At 39.8% G+C, this 19198-nt stretch overlaps 1 protein-coding gene across 5 annotated transcripts in view; it reads right to left on the bottom strand.

Moving 5' to 3' along the window:
• pcdh19 (protocadherin 19) overlaps positions 1-4171 on the bottom strand; it is a 181466-nt gene extending 177295 nt beyond the window's left edge. For all 5 annotated transcript variants that reach the window (XM_062040090.1, XM_062040091.1, XM_062040088.1 and 2 more), the window contains exon 1: positions 1466-4171. In XM_062040090.1, the coding sequence (XP_061896074.1) occupies positions 1466-3597 (2132 nt within the window). In that variant the 5' untranslated portion in view covers positions 3598-4171. The remainder of the gene's footprint in view (positions 1-1465) is intronic.
• Positions 4172-19198: the final 15027 nt, after the last annotated feature.

Below are 19198 nucleotides of genomic sequence, written 5' to 3'. Positions count from 1 at the left end.
ACGTCACAACCTGACATTGAATAAACGTTGTCAAAAAGCATGTTGTTTCAACATTGCATTTGTGTTGTAGAATATTAGTTGGGAATGACCGACGTTCAATGAAAAAAAACATCCAACATTGATTAAATGTTGTGAAAAAGCATGTTGTTTCAGTTTGAGTTGTTCAACGTCAGGGCCTAATTCAACAAGTTCTCAACGTTGTTTCAATGTCTTGTGCCTGCTGGGAAATACCGATTGATCAACTTTAGATCCATCCAATGCCATAGTTATTTAAAAAATATATATTTTATGCTGTTTTTTAAGAAAACAGTTTTTTATGACAAACACAAAATATGCAATATTTTCCCCAAAACATTTTTCAAAATGGGATATTTGATGTAAGTTAATTGGCCAATAGTTCATAACATTGCTTTTGATTCATTATTATTTTGTGAACAATGACAGTTTAAAATAAAATCAAGCTAAAAGTTTCGGGGAACCAAGAGCGTTAAAAAAAAAGTCATATAAAAATATATTATTTTTACTTTCAACGCCTAAATCTCTGGATCTACTTCAGATCTATCTGTTGATTTTAAGTAGTTAAGAAAAAAGAAAAAAAATGCAGTTTTAATATTGCAGATTTTTCTTGTTACATATCACTTGTTTGCTTTTTCATTCCACTTTTAATGGTATTTTTTATGTGCCGCATGCCGTTAAAACATTAGCTGCAGACAGCAAATGGCCCCCGGGCCGCACTTTGGACACCCCTGGATTAGAACGTTGAAATAAGTACATCCAGCAGCCACGACATTAGCTGACGTTATGCTAGCCCGCTGAAACAGTTCAACCTAATGTTGTGGTCGGCGATTGTATCAAACCAAGCAACGAGTACAAAACAAGTCATGTTCAGGTATTTTGGGCTTATTGTAACTTGACTTTCAAATCGACACAATCATATTTCAAGCGAAATATGATTATGGCTGCAGGTGAAGTCTCAAATCCAATCTATATGTAAATGCATAATGTTAATATGGCACTGGGCCTGATTGCTGATTGACGAACTAAAAAAAAAAAAAAAAAAAACCCAAAAAACAGTGTTCCACTTTGCAGGAAAGGCATTAACAATATGGTCTGAGTGGTGTTTATTTGAGGCCACATTTTGTGAAAAGAAGGGGAGGTGGGAGCTTTGAAGCCGCATCATAATCATAGCAGATTAAAGTTGTTAACAACCAATCAGGCACGGTTAAATAAGAAATGTCCGCCATCGAAGCAGCAGGGCGTTAATTGTCCGGCAACACGCCCACAAATTGAACATGACACTCATATTTATGAGCCAATTGGTCACAAAGCGGGGATTAAATCAGTCAATCACTCGGCAACAATGGACCTCAGATGGACTCATCCTATTTAGAGAGAAGCCGAGGACAAAAACCTGCTGGCCTGGCCTTAAAAGCTGCAACACACAAGCAAACATGCGGGTCAGTACCTGCAGTTGTAGGTCCGGATTTCCTTGTTGTCCCTCTTGCACTTGACGGCCACAAAGATCATGGTGACAAAGAGGATGGCGGCGATAGAGCCCAGCGCGATGATGAAGATGAGAGACAGGTTGACTGGTCCGATGGACTCATGGGCATTGAGGTTCGGCGAGAGGTACACCACGATGTAGGCCGAGGCGGACAGCGAGGGCTTGCCGTGGTCGCGTGCCACCACCGTGATCTCGTAGGTGGCCTTGGCATTCTCCCCGAACATGCGAGTGGACCTCACCTCCCCGTTGACCTGGTCTATCTCGAAGAAGGCCCGGTCGCCCTCGGAGATGGTGTAGGTGAGGCGGCCGTTCTCGCCCTCGTCGTAGTCGTCCGCTTTCACCTGGGTGACCATGTGGCCCACGCCGGCGTTCCTGGGAATGGACACCTCCGCGGTGCCGTTCACCAGAGGCGGGTTGGTCATGACGGGGGTGTTGTCGTTGACGTCCAGCACCACGATTCTCACGGTGGCGTTGCTCGACAGGGACGGGTTGCCGTTGTCCCTGGCGAGGACTTTGAAGTCAAACGTCCTGGTGTACTCGTGGTCGAAGGACCTCATGGAGTAAATGCGGCCGGACGGGTTGATGCTCACGTACGTGTTCACGTCCATGTGCTTAATCTCACCGGGGACGATGGAGTAGGACACGGTGCCGTTCATGCCCAAGTCGGGGTCTTCTGCCGACACCGCCAGCAGGCAGGAACCGGGCAGGTTGTTCTCCATCACCATCTCCTGATAGTGCGGCTTGATGAAGTGCGGAGGGTTGTCGTTCTCGTCCGTAACTTTGACCACCAGCGACTTGATGGCCCGCAGGGGCGGGACGCCGCTGTCCTCGGCCTGGATGGTCAGGTTGTACGTGTCCTTCTGCTCCCGGTCCAGCCGTCCGTCCACCAGGATGGTGGAGAAGCTCTCGTACTCCTGCAGCCGGAAGGGGACATTGCCCTGGAGCCGGCACTGCACCTTACCGTTGGCCCCGGCGTCCTTGTCGGAGACGCGCACCAGGGCGATGACATAGCCTCGCTGAGCGTTCTCGCTCACCTCCACCATCTCTGTGTTGAGAGACAGGAGGTTGATGACGGGCGGGTTGTCGTTGGTGTCCATCACGTTTACCGTTACTTTGCAGTGTGCCGGAATGGAGTTGGGACCCAGGTCTTTGGCCTGCACGTCAATCTCGTAAATCTGGGTGGTCTCGTAATCCAGAACGCCGTTGACGGTGATTATTCCGGTACGGGAATCAATTTTAAAAGCGTCCCTCGTCTTCTCGGTGACGTAGCTGTTGAAGGAGTACACCACCTCACCGTTGGTGCCCTCATCTGGATCTGTTGCGTTCAGGTCTACGACTAAAGTGTTGATGGGGGAGTTCTCCATCACGTTAACAGTGTACACAGGCTCGTCAAAGACAGGGTTGTTGTCATTAGAGTCGATGACTTTGATGTTTAATTGGACCGCGCCTATTTTTGGAGGGTCTCCTCCGTCCTCGGCGCTGATTTCATAACTGTAGTGGGACTGAGTCTCTCGGTCTAATGATTTTTGCACCACGAGCTCTGCAATCTTGGAGCCGTCCCCTCGCGTTTTGATCTCCAGCCCAAAGAGCTCATTGGGGGTGATGGAGTAAGACTGCACGCCGAAGACGCCCGAGTCCGGATCACTCGCCCCCTCCAGGGGGAACCTGGTCCCGGGGGAGGCGTTTTCGGAGATCTCAATGTCGATGTGGTTGGTGGGGAACTTGGGTGCGTTGTCGTTCAAATCCTCAATTTCAACTTTGATGACGCAGATCTCCATAGAGTTGGACATCACCTCCAGGGAGATAATGCACTTGGGGTTCTGCCGGCACACGACGTCCCGGTCGATCTTCATCTGCGTGGTAAGAATTCCCGCCGGGCTCAGTTCTACCCAGCGCGGCTCCGAGTTGGAGATGACCCGCAAGTAGGGCGGCTGAGGCGCGATTTGGAATCCCTGTTTGAGCGCGTCCTTTGTCACATTCCCAATCACGGAGCCGGGCTTCATCTCCTCGTTAATTCCGTATTTCAGGTTGATGACCGCCTCGGCGCACACCCAGAACAAGAGCAGCAGCGCAATGACATGCATTAATTCCATTTCCAAGCTTTAAATCGGACCTGTTGAGTTATTAAATAGCTCAATTAACACTAGTGCGCCTTGTCAATCATTTTCTCCACCCCCCCAAAAAAAAAAAAAAAAAATGTTGAGAGGGTGGTTTTGTTGAATTGTATCAAAGTGGTACATCCGCTCCGCAGCGGAGCAGTGCGGGCTGACGGCGGGGCTGCGGTGCCGGGCAGGCTGCAGTGATTTCACCGGGCGAGCGCTCCGGTGCGTGTCCTCATGGCGCAAATTCAATCCAGAGTGGCAAAACGCTCAAAAGTAAAAGTCGTCCTGCTTCAGTGAAAACGTTACATTTCCATCAATGAGGGGAAAAAACTGAAGTCAGTTAAAAAAAATAAAAAAATAAAAAACAGTCCGATTTTGGGTTTGGTTTGCCGCTGCAGGAATGTGTCCTCACATCTGCTGCTCCTCCATCCCTAAACCACGACAGCTAACACGTTCCCCCCCCCGCAAAGAAAAAAGCCGCAAATATCCATAAATAATCCCCTTCTAACACAAACATCTATAACTGGCATTCGGCGGCAGGACTCGAACATGCGCTCCTCCCGCTCCACTGACGCACACTGGCGGACGCGCATCAGCTCAGTGCCTGGCTCTCCGTGCGTGCGGACCCGCAGTCCCCCCCTCCCGCCCCCAGCCAGCCCCTCCTCAGCCAATCAGGGGTTACACAGCCGGGATGGAGCCGCTGGGTGGGTGGGGCAAACAAAAACGCACGACGTCCATCCAGCAGATATACCTGCTCTCCTCCTCTTCCTCCTACTTTGTTCCAACACTCCAATCTAAAGAGGTGGACTCCTGTGTGGGGGTCCACCTGAGACCACCTGAGAACTACTCAATGTCCAGCTCATCAAATCCAATCCAATATCTCAATGGAAAGAGAGGCTGCTCTTGTGGGGACGGCAACCTGAGGGTTCCTGGTTCGATCCCCAGCTTCTACCAACCTCGTCACGACCCTCGTGTCCTTGAGCAAGACACTTCACCCTTGCTCCTGATGGGCTCCCGCCATCAGTGTGTGAATGGGTGAATGTGGAAATAGTGTCACAGCGCTTTGAGTACCTTGAAGGTAGAAAGGCGCTATACAAATAGAACCCATTCACCATTTACAAGGACGCCATGGCACAGTTTTTTATTGTGCGGCAGTACGGCTGTTGTGTGGCTTTCGGAATATTATGTCAGTGTGATGCACGTTGATTCCACGCCACCCCTTTTAAAAAACCTACGGCGTGGGTCAGAAAAGTAATTTTTTTTGGCTTGTGCAAATGTCCTTGGAACACATTGAGCACCTCAGTGCGGCTAATCCTAAAATATTATTTCACAAAAACACATAAAAAGTGTAATAGGTGTTAATAACCGGGGAAAAGTCGAAATGTTGACACTAAAAACTAAAAACGTACTTATTTGTATGTATTATTTTTAAAATCTATACTAAAAGGCACACCTTTTTTTGCGGTTGGCTTTGGAGCAGCTTCTTGAGCAGCAGGCGTCTTTCAATGTTTGATGTGTTGAAGCGTGATGGGGTTTTTTTTCCATTTAAAGACGACCAAAAAAATTGACACAATTTTTTTAATCAGATTTTTATAATGTTATCAGATTCATATAAAAAAATCTGTCTGCTTAATACTTATTTAGACACAGGCGTCTTTTAAAGCGATTTCAAAACACCGCCATAGCGATGGTCGACAATGTTTAATGTGTTGAAGCGTGATGTTTTTTTTGTTTGTTTTTTGTGTGGTTTTTTTCCATTTAAAGAAGTCCAAAACAATCGACACCGTGTTCGTTTACAATGAGCTCAGGGGAAATGGCCAACACGAGTAGGACAAAAGGAGGGCTTGATTTGCCACCATGACGCCCCTAATCTCGCCTCTTTGGAAAGTTGTAATTTTTTAATCGGATTTATCGATGTGACATCAAAATTTCATATAAAAACAACTATCTGCCTGCTTAATATTATCAAAATGGGCCCCGCATCCTTTTGAGAATGAAGAATATTCAAATGGCCCCTGCATCTTTTTTAATTTTTCAGTGTGAGGCTCTCAATGGAAAAGTTTAGAATTGGTGTATTGAAACAACACTAATATTTAAAGCTCAAGACCAAAAGACCCTAAAATTGCAATGTGCGGCCCACGGCACATACTAAAATACTACTTCACAAAAACACATAAAAATTGTGATAGGTGTTAATAACCGGGAACAAGTCAAAATGTTGACACTAAAAACTAAAGAGTAACTTATTTGTATCTATTTTTTAAAAAAAATCTATATTAAAATGCACACCTTTTTTTGCAGCTAGCTTTGACGCAGCTTCTTTAGCAGCAGGTGTCTTTCAAAGCGATTTCAAAACACCGCCGTAGCGATGGTCGACAATGTTTGATGTGTTGAAGCGTGATGTTTTTTATTTTTTCCATTTAAAGAAGTCCAAAACAATCGACACCGTGTTTGTTTGCAATGAGCTCAGGGGGAAATTGCCAACACGAGTAGGACAAAAGGAGGGCTTGATTTGCCACCATGACGCCCCTAATCTCGCCTCTTTGGAAGGTTGTATTTTTTTACCTACTCAGTGGTCTAGTGGTTAGAGTGTCCGCCCTGAGATCGGTAGGTTGTGAGTTCAAACCCCGACCGAGTCATACCAAAGACTATAAAAATGGGACCCATTACCTCCCTGCTTGGCACTCAGCATCAAGGGTTGGAATTGGGGGTTAAATCACCAAAAATGATTCCCGGGCGCGGCCACCGCTGCTGCTCACTGCTCCCCTCACCTCCCAGGGGGTGAACAAGGGGATGGGTCAAATGCAGAGGACAAATTTCACCACACAACTTTAACTTTTATTCGGATTTATCAATGTGACATCATAATTTCATATAAAAACGACAATAATCTGTCTGCTTGAAAATATCAAAATGGCCCCCGCATCCCTTTGAAAATTAAAAATATTAAAATGGCCTCTGCATCTTTAAATTTTTCAATGTGAGGCTCTCAATGGAAACGTTTAGAATCAGTGTTTTGAAACAACAAGCTCAAGACAAAAAGACCCTAAAATTGCAATGATAACATATTTTGGACATAAACAAATGTCCACTAACAAATACAAAAATAACACGACCCATAAAATTGACCCATTTTGGGCCCCTGAGCGTATATTAGGGTACTCCTGTTGTAATTATATATATTTTTGCCGCCGCCTGTGTGCTCAATATACACAATTATTGTAATCAAATAGACAAAACTGCACGTGTGACGTTAATAGTCTCTGTAATTATTGCTGTTTTTTTTTTTTTTTTTTAGAATGTTCTTTGTTTTGCTTCTGAGGCTTTCAATTGTAAAGAAAAATAAGATGCAAGATAAAGAAGTGGTTGTAAAAATGCAAAAACAAAAACAACAAACAGCTGCAGTTTGACATTTATGTTGTGATGCACCCTTGCAAGAAAATACATTTGTTAGGTTTTATTCAATGCTGCCTTTTTTTTCAGTCTGACTGGAGTCCCACTTGAGGCCACACACACACACACACCTAAACACACACACATGTGAGAGAGAGAGAGAGAGAGAGAGAGAAGCAGGAAGCATCTTGAAAGTCACAAGGGTGACACCTAGTGTCCACAGCTGCATGCATTGCTAGTTCGCCTCTGCAAGGCTGCAGAGGCAGGATGACAATGACGCAATAATTCATATTCGTTCAAAATGTGCAGTGCAAAACATTTTGTTCATTTAAAAAAAAAAAAAAAAACATCTGCATGAAAGATGTTATAATTGGCGTCAATGTGGTGGTTTTACAAGGCAGAGAGGAGCTGAGATGCTATGGTTGGATGTTACAAAGTCATGTTGTTTATCTTCTCTTCTCTTCTCTCCTCAGTCCTACCGAGAGAACAAACATGTATCACACACACTTTGCTGGCTGCTCCATTCCACTTCTCTCAAGCGGTCACCACGCACACACACTGGACTGTGTGTGTGTGTGTGTGTGTGTGTGTGTGTGTGTGTGTGTGTGTGTGTGTGTGTGAGGTAAGTATGTATGTGTGTGCGTGTGTGTGTGTGAGGTAAGTATGTGTGTGGGTGTGTTCGGATGCGTGTGTGCATGTGCATGTGTGTGTGCATGTGTGTGTATGCGTGCGTGCGTGCGTGTGTGTGTGTGTGTGTGTGTGTGTACGTGTATGCGTGCATGTGTGTGTGTGTGTGTGTGTGTGAGGTAAGTGCGCCAAAGGAATCTTGAAGCTCATAAATTCTTTACGTCAGCAAGTTAAACAACCGTAGGCGGCGGCTAGGGATCTTCTTCTTCTTCTACTTCTTCTTCTACTTCTTCCTTATTCTTCGTCTTCTTCTTCTTCTACTTCTTCGCCCTTCTTCCTTCTTCTTCTCCTTCTTCCTCTTCTCCTTCTTTCTTCATTCTTCTTATCCTTTCTTCTTCCCTCTTTTTCTTTCTTCTCATTCCTTCTTCTTCTTGCTCTTCTATATTTCTGTTGTTGTTGTTCTTCTTCTTTTCCTTCTCCTTCCTTATTCTTATTTTTCCTACATCTTCTTCTTTTTTCTTCTTCATTCTTCTACTCCTTTCTTTCTCTTCTTTCTCTCGTTCTTCTTCTTCCTCTTCTCCTTTTTTTCCTTTTCTTTCATTCTTCTTTTTCTCCTTTTTTCTTTTCCTCCTCATTCTTCCTTTTCATCTTCCTTCTACATTTTCCTCCATCGTCCTTCTTATTTTTTCTGCATCTTCTTCTTGTTTTTTTTTCTTCTTCCCTCTTCCTTATTCTTCCTGTTCTTCTTCTTGTCCCCCTTTCTTCTTCCTCCTCTTCTTCTAGCTTTTTCTTCTGCTTTTCATCTTCCTTCTTGTCTTCCTCCTTCTTTTTCTTCTTTCTTCATCCTCCTTCTTCACTCTTCTTTTTTCTTCTACTCCTTCTTTTTCCCTTTTCTTTTTCTTCTCCTTCTTTGTCTTTTTTCCTCCTCCTTCTTTTCCCCAGTCTTCTTCTTTTTTCTCCATCTCTTGTTTTTCTTCTTCTTTCCTCTTATGTCTTCTTCCTGTTGTTCTTCTTTTTCCCTTTTGTTCTTCTTTGTCCTCTTTTTCACCTTACTCTTCTTCCTCCTTTTCATCCCTCTTCTTCCTCATCCTCCTTCTTCCCTCTTCCTTTTTCTTCTACTCCCTTCTTTTTCCATATTTCTCTTGTTCTTCTTCCTCTTCTTCTTTCATCGTTTTCTCCTCCTCCTTCTTCTTTGTACCTTATTTCTTCTTCCTCCTCCTCCTTCATATTTGGCTAGTTTCTCAGTTCAGACCTATGACTGATAAAGGATCTTTGACTACTGTTTTTTGCAGTAGGTCTTCAAAAACAACAGAGTACTCTTGTCATAATAGAGGATCCTTGTGGCTTTTGTTAAAACAGCACAGTGCTCCTGTTATATAGACTATCTTTGACTAGTGTTTTTGCAATGAGTCCTTAAAAACAGCAGAATGCTCTTGTCGCATAGAGGATCTTTGACTAGTGTTTTAGCAATATGTCTTTTAAAAACAGCAGAGTAGTCCTGTCATATAGAGCAGTGGTCCCCAACCACCGGACCGATTGGTATCTGGCCGCACAAGAAATAAAAAATAAAAAAACATTTTAAAACATTTTTATATTTATTTTTTTATTAAATCAACACAACAAACACAATATATACATTATATATCAATATAGATCAATACAGTCTGCAGGGATACAGTCCGTAAGCACACATGATTGTATTTATTTATGAAAAAAATAAAAAAAATAATGTAGAGGATCTTTGGCTCGTGTTAAAACAGCAGAGTACTCCTGTCATTGTAGAAGATCTCTGGCAAGTGTAAAAACAGCATATTGCTCTTGTCATATAGAGGATCTTTGACTCCTGTTTTTGTTGTAGGTCCTTAAAAACAGAAAAGTACTCATGTCATTATAGAATATCTTTGGCTGGTGTTAAAACAGCAGAGTGCTCCTGTCATATATAGGATCTTTGACTAGTTTCTGACATCAGAGCCTTTCCGTCATAAGGTATCTTCGACTACTGTTTTTGAAGTAGGTCTTTAACACAGATTATTCTTGTTATAATAAAAAAGGATCCATGTGGATATTGTTAAAACAGCACAGTGCTCCTGTCATATTGAGGATCTTTGACTACTGTTTTTGCAGTAGGTCTTTAAAACAGAATATTACTATTGTCATTTTTAGGATCTTTGGAATGTGTTAAACAGCACAGTGCGTCTGTCATATAGAGGATCTTTGTCTGGTGTTGAAACAAGAAAGTGCTACTGTCACAGAGGATCTTTGACTAGTGTTTTTGCAAAAAGTCCTTAAAACAGCAGAGCGCTCCTGTCATTTAGAGGATCTTGACCCCTGTTTTTGTTGGAAGTCCTTAAAAACAGAAAAGTACTCCTGGCTAGTGTTAAAACAGCACAGTGCTCCTTTCATATTAAGTATCTTTGACTACTGTTTTTGCAGTAGGTCTTTAAAACAGAATATTACTATTGTCATTTTTAGGATCTTTGGAATGTGTTAAACAGCACAGTGCTTCTGTCATATAGAGGATCTTTGTCTGGTGTTGAAACAAGAAAGTGCTACTGTCACAGAGGATCTTTGACTAGTGTTTTTGCAAAAAGTTCTTTAAACAGCAGAGCGCTCCTGTCATTTAGAGGATCTTGACCCCTGTTTTTGTTGGAAGTCCCTAATAAAAGAAAAGTACTCCTGGCTAGTGTTAAAACAGCACAGTGCGTCTGTCATATAGAGGATCTTTGTATGGTGTTGAAACAAGAAAGTTACTGTCACATAGACTTTATTTGATTATCGTTTTTGCAATAGGTCATTTAAAACAGCAGAGTGCTCTTGTCATTTCAAGGATCTATGACTAGTTTCTGACATCAGAGCCTTTCACTCATAAGAGAGTCTTTGACCACTGTTTTTGCAATAGGTCCTTAAAAACAACAGAATACTCGTGTCATTTAGAGGATATTCGGCTAGTATTAAAACGGCAGAGTACTCCTGTCATTATAGAAGATCTCTGGCAAGTGTTAAAACAGCAGAGTGCTCCTGTCATAAAGAGGATGTTTGACTCCTGTTTTTGTTGTAGGTCTTTAAAAACAGAAAAGCACTCCTGTTAAATGGAATATCTTTGGCTACTGTTAAAACAGCAGAGTGCTCCTCTCATATAAATTATCTTTGACTAGTGTTTTTGCTGTGGGTCCTTTAAAACAGCAGAGTACTTCTGTCCTATAGAGGATCTTTGACTGGTGTCTGACAACAGAGCCTTCCAGTCATAGAGGATCTTTGACTACTGTTTGTGCAGGACGTCCTTTATCACCATTTTGACGCAGCGTTTTTTTCTAGAGAATTTCCAAGGTGTTTGTTGCTAACCAACCTATCTTGAGAGTTCAAAGTCCTGAGGGCCGAGCTGCGGTCTGCAAGTTTCTACCCAATTTGAGCTGCTCCAATGCATGAGCTGGATCAAAATGTTGCAGATGTATTTACCCCCGCAGTGGGAAGAAATATGAAAAAAAAACGAAAAAACGCAGGCAGCAGTCTTGCCTGGAGCCTCAGACTCCTGGAACATAAACTAGCGCAATAATTTAGCCACAATGTATTTCTCCCTTGCAGAGAGTGCTGGCATATTTCATTTATGAGCTACAATCTAGCCGGGCATACTTCCTCCTGTTGACGTGCCTTTTGTGGCCTTTATCGATTGGTGCACAGTTCAGGCCCTGATTGTGTTGCTCTATAGCGCCACCCTTGGATTTGGCGTCGTCGTCATGGTAGTTGATGGCATTCTGTGTCTCCAAACGAAAGCGACGCTGAATAACCTTGCAAATCTAGAGAGATGATATCTTAGTGAGCGACTGTACAAGTGCATTTTGCTTTTTATGATCTGTCTGAGTGCTAACAATGTTGTGACAGCCATAGAATCTGAAATGGACATTTTCAACCTCATTTATAAATCAATAGGAATCTTGTTTCAGCATGGAATACACATACTTGTTGAGCATGTAGCGACATTTGATCTTTGACCTCAGATACCACACTGGAAAAACTATCATTTTTGCAGTAGGTCCTTAAAAACCGCAGATAATTTTTGGCTAGTGTTTAAACAGCAGAGTATTCCTGTCATTATATAATATATTTGGCTATTGTTAAAACAACATATTACACCCTGTCATGTAGAGGATCTTTGGCTAGTGCAGGGGTCGGCAACCCAAAATGTTGAAAGAGCCATATTGGAGCAAAAATACAAAAACAAATTTGTCTGGAGCCGCAACAAATTAAAAGCTATATTACATATAGATAGTGTGTCATGAGATATACATTGAATTGAGATGACTTAAAGGAAACTAAATGAGCTCAAATATAGCTACAAATGAGGCATAATGATGCAATATGTACATATAGCTAGCCTAAATAGCATGTTAGCATCGATTAGCTTGCAGTCATGCAGTGACCAAATATGTCTGATTAGCACGCCACACAAGTCAATAACATCAACAAAACTCACCTTTGTGCATTCACGCACGACGTTAAAAGTTTGGTGGACAAAATGAGACAGAAAAAAAAGTGGCATAAAACACGTCCTAGAAAGTCGGAGAAAGTTCTACATGTAAACAAACTACGGTGAGTTCAAGGACCGCCAACATTAGTAAGACAAAACGGCGCTCGCCAAATACTCGAATCAGTGAAGCATGTTTAATATAAACAGTGTGCTTTATAACAATTAGGGAGGTTTGTGTCATGTTTGTCCTCCTACAGAAACCATATTAAAACAAAAAATATATATTTTTTCCCCTCATCTTTTTCCATTTTTCATACATTTTTTAAAAAGCTTCAGAGAGCCACTAGGGCGGCGCTAAAGAGCCGCATGCGGCTCTAGAGCCGCGGGTTGCCGACCCCTGGGCTAGTGTTTAAACAGCAGAGTACTCCTGTCATTCTAGAATATCTTTGGCTATTTTTAAAACCACAGATTACACCCTGTCATATGGAGGATCTTTGGCTAGTGTTAAAACAGCAGAGTGCTCCTGTCATAGAAGATCTCTGGCAAGTGTTAAAACAGCAGAGTGCTCTTGTCATTTAGAAGATCTTTGACTGGTTTCCACCTTTCACTCATAGTGGATCTTTGACTACTGTTTTTTTTTTTTTTTGCAGTAGGTCTTTAAAACAGCAGATCACCCCTGTGATATATACTATCTTTGGCCAGTGTAAAACATCAGAGTACTCCTGTCATTATAGAAGATCTTTGGCAAGTGTTAAAACAGCAGCGTGCTACTGTCATATAGAGGATCTTTGGCAAGTTAAAACAGCAGAGTGCTCCTGACTATTGTTTTTGCAATAGGTCCTTAAAAACAGCAGATTACACCCTGTCATGTAGAGGATCTTTGGCTCGTGTTAAAACAGCAGAGTACTCCTGTCATTGTAGAAGATCTCTGGCAAGTGTAAAAACAGCATATTGCTCTTGTCATATAGAGGATCTTTGACTCCTGTTTTTGTTGTAGGTCCTTAAAAACAGAAAAGTACTCATGTCATTATAGAATATCTTTGGCCTTATTCTCATTTATTTATGTTTATTCTCATTTCTAGTCAAAATATCTAAACAAACAATTTAAGTAATGTTTTCTCGGTTAGATATAAGAACTCGTTTCGAGGGATTCAAAAATACTACTTTTGAGCATCACAAGTTTGTTATAAGATATAAAACCAAGTCAAACATAATATAAAGTAAGTATGAGTTGTAATTGCTCAATTCGAGACCATTTTTAAGTTTTTAAAGCTTAAATATAATGTTTTCGTTCAAGAAATCTTACCAAGCCAAGTTTGATTTGTTCCATTGGCAGAATGTTTGCTCATTACAAGCAGAATCAACTTGTGTTGTTGGTTTGTTTTCTTCCCAGTGCAAGCTTGGACAAAAAGGAGTAGTGTTGACACGGAACAAAACACAGGTTCTACGTAAGTACTCAAGTGTAACACAGACTGAGTGTAAGTACACAAGTGTAACAAAGGCTAAGTGAAATGTAACACAATTATAGACTTAGTGTAAGTACAACAGGTGTGTCGTGTGTCGTGTAAATATAGTGTAACAACACAAGTGTAACACACATTTAGCCTAAGTGTAATTAGACAAGTGTAACATAGACTATGTTACACTTGTGTTCTAAGTGTAGTTACACATGTGTACTTACAAGTGTAACAGACTGTGTTATTACACAAGTGTAACATACATATAGTTTGAGTGTAAGTACACCAGTGTGACATAGACTAAGTGTAATTACACATGTGTAATTAGGCTTTTAGCCTAAGTGTTAAAACACAAGACTAAGAAAGTAAACAAGTGTAACATACATATAGTTTGTGGAAGTACACAAGTGTAACAGACTAAGTATAAGTACGCAAGTGTAACAGACTAAGTGTTAGTACACCAGTGTGACATAAACTGTTATTACACATGTGTAACACACTTTTAGCCTCAGTGTTAGAATACAACTGTAACATAGACTAAGTGTAACTACACAAGTGTAACACACATTTAGCCTAAATGTAATTACACAAGTGTAACATACATATAGCTTGAGTGTAAGTACAACTGTAACATGGACTAAGTGTAACTACACAAGTGTAACACACATCTAGTTTGAGTGTAAGTACACCGGTGTAACATAGACTAAGTGTAACTACACAAGTGTAACACACACTGTTACACTTGTGTACTAAGTGTAGTTACACATGTGTACTTACAAGTGTAACAGACTAAGTGTTATTACACAAGTGTCACATACATATAGTTTGAGTGTAAGTAAACCAGTGTAACATAGACTAAGTGTAATTACACATGTGTAACACACTTTCAGCCTAAGTGTAAAAAATGTGTAGTTTGAGTGTAAGTACAACTGTAACATAGACTAAGTGTAACTACCCAAGTTTAACACACATATTGCCTAAGTGTAATTACACAAGACTAAGAAAGTAAACAAGTGTAACATAGACTAAGTATAAGTATGCAAGTGTAACACACATTTAGCCTAAGTGTAATTACACAAGTGTAACATTGACTATGTTACACTTGTGTAATATAGACTGTTACACGTGTGTTCTAAGTGTAGTTACACATGTGTACTTACAAGTGTAACATACATATAGTTTGAGTGTAAGTACACCAGTGTAACATAGACTAAATTTAGCACACATTTAGCCTAAGTGTAATTAGACAATAGACTATGTTACACTTGTGTTCTAAGTGTAGTTACACATGTGCATTTACAGGTGTAACAGACTATGTGTTATGACACAAGTGTAACATACATATAGTTTGAGTGTAAGTACACCAGTGTAACATAGACTAAATGTAATTACACATGTGTAACACACTTTTAGCCTAAGTGTTAAAACACAAGACTAAGAAAGTAAACAAGTGTAACATACATATAGTTTGTATAAGTACACAAGTGTAACAGACTAAGTATAAGTATGCAAGTGTAACAGACTAAGTGTTAGTACACCAGTGTGACATAAACTGTTATTACACATGTGTAACACACTTTTAGCCTCAGTGTTAGAATACAACTGTAACATAGACTAAGTGTAACTACACAAGTGTAACACACATTTAGCCTAAGTGTAATTACACAAGTGTAACATACATATAGCTTGAGTGTAAGTACACCAGTGTAACATAGACTAAGTGTAACTACACAAGTGTAACACACACTGTTACACTTGTGTACTAAGTGTAGTTACACATGTGTACTTACAAGTGTAACAGACTAAGTGTTATTACACAAGTGTTAAAACACAAGACTAAGAAAGTAAACAAGTGTAACATACATATAGTTTGGGTAAGTACACAAGCGTAACAGACTAAGTATAAGTAGGCAAGTGTAACGGGCTAAGTGTTAGTACACTAGTGTGTACAATAACTGTATTATTACACATGTGTAACACACTTTTAGCCTCAGTGTAATTACACAAGTGTAACATACATATAGTTTGAGTGTAAGTACACCAGTGTGACATAGACTAAGTGTAACACACATTAGCCTAAGTGTAACATTGTGTTCTAAGTGTAGTTACACATGTGTACTTACAAGTGTAACAGACTAAGTGTTATTACACAAGTGTCACATACATATAGTTTGAGTGTAAGTACAGCAGTGTAACATAGACTAAGTGTAATTACACATGTGTAACACACTTTTAGCCTAAGTGTAACAAACATATAGTTTGAGTGTAAGTACAACTGTAACATAGACTAAGTGTAACTACCCAAGTGTAACACACACTTAGCCTCAGTGTAATTACACAAGACTAAGAAAGTAAACAAGTGTAACATAGACTAAGTATAAGTACGCAAGTGTAACACACATTTAGCCTAAGTGTAATTACACAAGTGTAACATTGACTAGGTTACACTTGTGTTCTAAGTGTAGTTACACATGTGTACTTACAAGTGTAACATACTAAGTGTTATTACATAAGTGTAACATACATATAGTTTGAGTGTAAATACACCAGTGTAACATAGACTAAGTGTAACGCACATTTAGCCTAAGTGTAATTACACAAGTGTAACATACATGTAGTTTGAGGGTAAGTACACCAGTGTAACATAGACTAAGTATAGCACACATTTAGCCTAAGTGTAATTACACAAATGTAGCATAGACTATGTTACACTTGTGTACTAAGTGTAGTTACACATGTGTATTTACAGGTGTAACAGACTAAGTGTTATTACACAAGTGGATTATACATATAGTTTGAGTGTAAGTACACCAGTGTAACATAGACTAAGTGTAACTACACATGTGTAACACACTTTTAGCCTAAGTGTTAAAACACAAGACCAAGAAAGTAAACAAATGTAACATACATATAGTTTGGGTAAATACGCAAGTGTAACGGACTAAGTGTTAGTACACCAGTGTGTACAATAACTGTAACACACTTTTAGCCTCAGTGTAATTACACAAGTGTAACATACATATAGTTTGAGTGTAAGTACACCAGTGTAACATAGACTAAGTGTATCACCCATTTAGCCTAAGTGTAACATAGACTGTGTTACACTGAGTCTGTTACACTTGTGTTCTGACATTTTGGCTAAATGTGTGTTAGACTTGTGTACTTACACTTAGCGTGTTACACTTAGTCTATGTTACAGTTGTATTCTAACACTGAGGCTAAAAGTGTTACACTTGTGTAATTACACTCAGGGTAAACGTGTGTTACAGTTGTGCAACACACTTGTAGACTAAGAGTTAGAACTTATAAACTAAGTGTGTTACACATGTGTTACACTTATGTGGGCTCTGTACCGAGGATGTCGTTGTGGCTTGTGCAGCCCTTTGAGACACTTGTGATTTAGGGCTATATAAATAAACATTGAACATTGAAGTGTGATAAATTGTGTGGGAAGTGTTTCCCGTCAGCCCTCGTTTGGACAACGTGCAAGTACACACGTGTAACATACAAATACACTAGGGTGTTACACTTAGTCAAGTGTAACACACTAGTAGACGAAGTGTAAGTACACCAGTGTAACAGACTAAGTGTGATGTACTTATAGGCTGAGTTTAAGTACACAGGTGTAACACATTTAAAGAGTAAGTGTCAGTACACAAGTCTAACATACTAATACACTAAGTTTAACTACATGTGTTACACACGTGTAACACACTTGTAGAATAAATGTAACTACATAAGTGTAACACCGAAAAGACTAAGTGCACAAGTGTAACTACACAAGTGGAACAGTTACAGACCAAGTGTAAATGCACAAGTGTAACATAGACTGAGTATAAGTACACAAGTGTAACATACTAGTAGACCAAGTAACATAAACGAGCAAAATAACAAGCACAACCCATTTAGCATGTCAGTCTTAAAAAATATGCAGAATATATACTGATCATCAACGTCTACATAACCGGCACGAGAAAATTAAAATAAATAATTATTTAGCATGCACAATGTGATTTATCGAGAGTAAAACTGTACTCTAGCAGCTGTTCTATCCTTTATTTTGCATGTCCAAAAAAGATGTGCCAACTGGCAGTTACGCAGGAATGGCTGTGCAACAGGAGGCCATTACGCTGCAGTTTTGTACTATATAAAATAAAAACAAATTGACATATTGTCTGTCTATTCAGCAATGTAATTTTATAATTTTATAGCTGATTAAAACACATTCAATCAATGCGATTTGATTTTTGCTGGCATTTGTTCAATGACGTTCTTTTTTTCAAAATAGCCAATATATCATCTATATCATCATATAATATACACATGTATACAAAAACATTTCTTGCAATATGCATTTTCTCGGGTCTCCAACCATTACAACAGCGTAACACATCCTTGAGCACATTGTAACAGTTTCTGTTGTCTAGATTGCAGAAAGGTGTGCATATTATAGATGTTTGCTGTCTGTAGTAAAGACAACTTCATAGTTTGCACACTGTATTTAGCGCGAGATATTTGGATCTTAGTAGATCAGGCCCTAAGTAAGTGCACCTAAGTGTGCACCTGGTCCGGACCTGAGTACTCAACCACAAGAGTGAACGCACAGGAGGACCTCCAAGGTGACATGAATCAGGAGTCAATTCCTCACCGAGTAGGAAGTCATTAATTAGGACGTCAAATAGTGAGAACATCCCCGCCTCCATTTGTCTTCCTAATTAGAGAATCATTTAAAATTTGGATTGGTGGCAGATGACGAATAACGATGATTGACAGCTGTTATTCCTCGCTGTCACCGCCACCTACCGTATGCTACGGCGTTATTAATGCCCTATCTACGCCCTCCTCAAGGGAGTGATGACAAAGGTCATGCTCTGAAACGAGGGCGCCATCGGTGGGCTGACGGGAAACACTTCCCACACAATGATGACTCCATGTTGACAACAACAGTAACCAAAATATATATATGTGTATATATAAATGTATGTATATTTGTATATATGTATGTATGTATGATTGTATGTATGTATATATGTAAGTATGTGTGTATGTATAAATGTATGTTTACATACATACATACATACATACATACATGTATGTATATATGTATGTATGTGTATGTATGTATATATATATATATATATATATATATATATATATATATATATATATATATATATATATATATATATATATATATATATATATATATGTTTGTATGTATGTATGCATGTATGCATATATATATATATATATATATATATATATATATATATATATATATATATATATATATATATATATATATATATATATATATATATATAACCCTTGTTACATTGAATGAGTTTAAAGCTTCTGTGAAAGGACTGCAGTCTACCTTGTCTGATTTATTTTCCATGAGTTGGGAAATTGTGTTAGATGTAAATATAAACGGAATACAATGATTTGCAACTCCTTTTCAACCCATATTCAATTGAATGCACTACAAAGACAAGATATTTGATGTTCAAACTCATCAACTTTATTTTTTTTTGCAAATATTTATTAACTTAGAATTTCATGGCTGCAACACGTGCCAAAGTAGTTGGGAAAGGGCATGTTCACCACTGTGTTACATGGCCTTTCCTTTTAACAACACTCAGTAAATGTT

The sequence above is a fragment of the Entelurus aequoreus genome, linkage group LG28 (assembly GCF_033978785.1).
Source record: "Entelurus aequoreus isolate RoL-2023_Sb linkage group LG28, RoL_Eaeq_v1.1, whole genome shotgun sequence".
NCBI classification, from domain to species: Eukaryota; Metazoa; Chordata; class Actinopteri; order Syngnathiformes; family Syngnathidae; genus Entelurus; species Entelurus aequoreus.
Note: the sequence above shows the minus strand (reverse complement) of the source record. Positions and strands in the feature narration are given on the sequence as shown.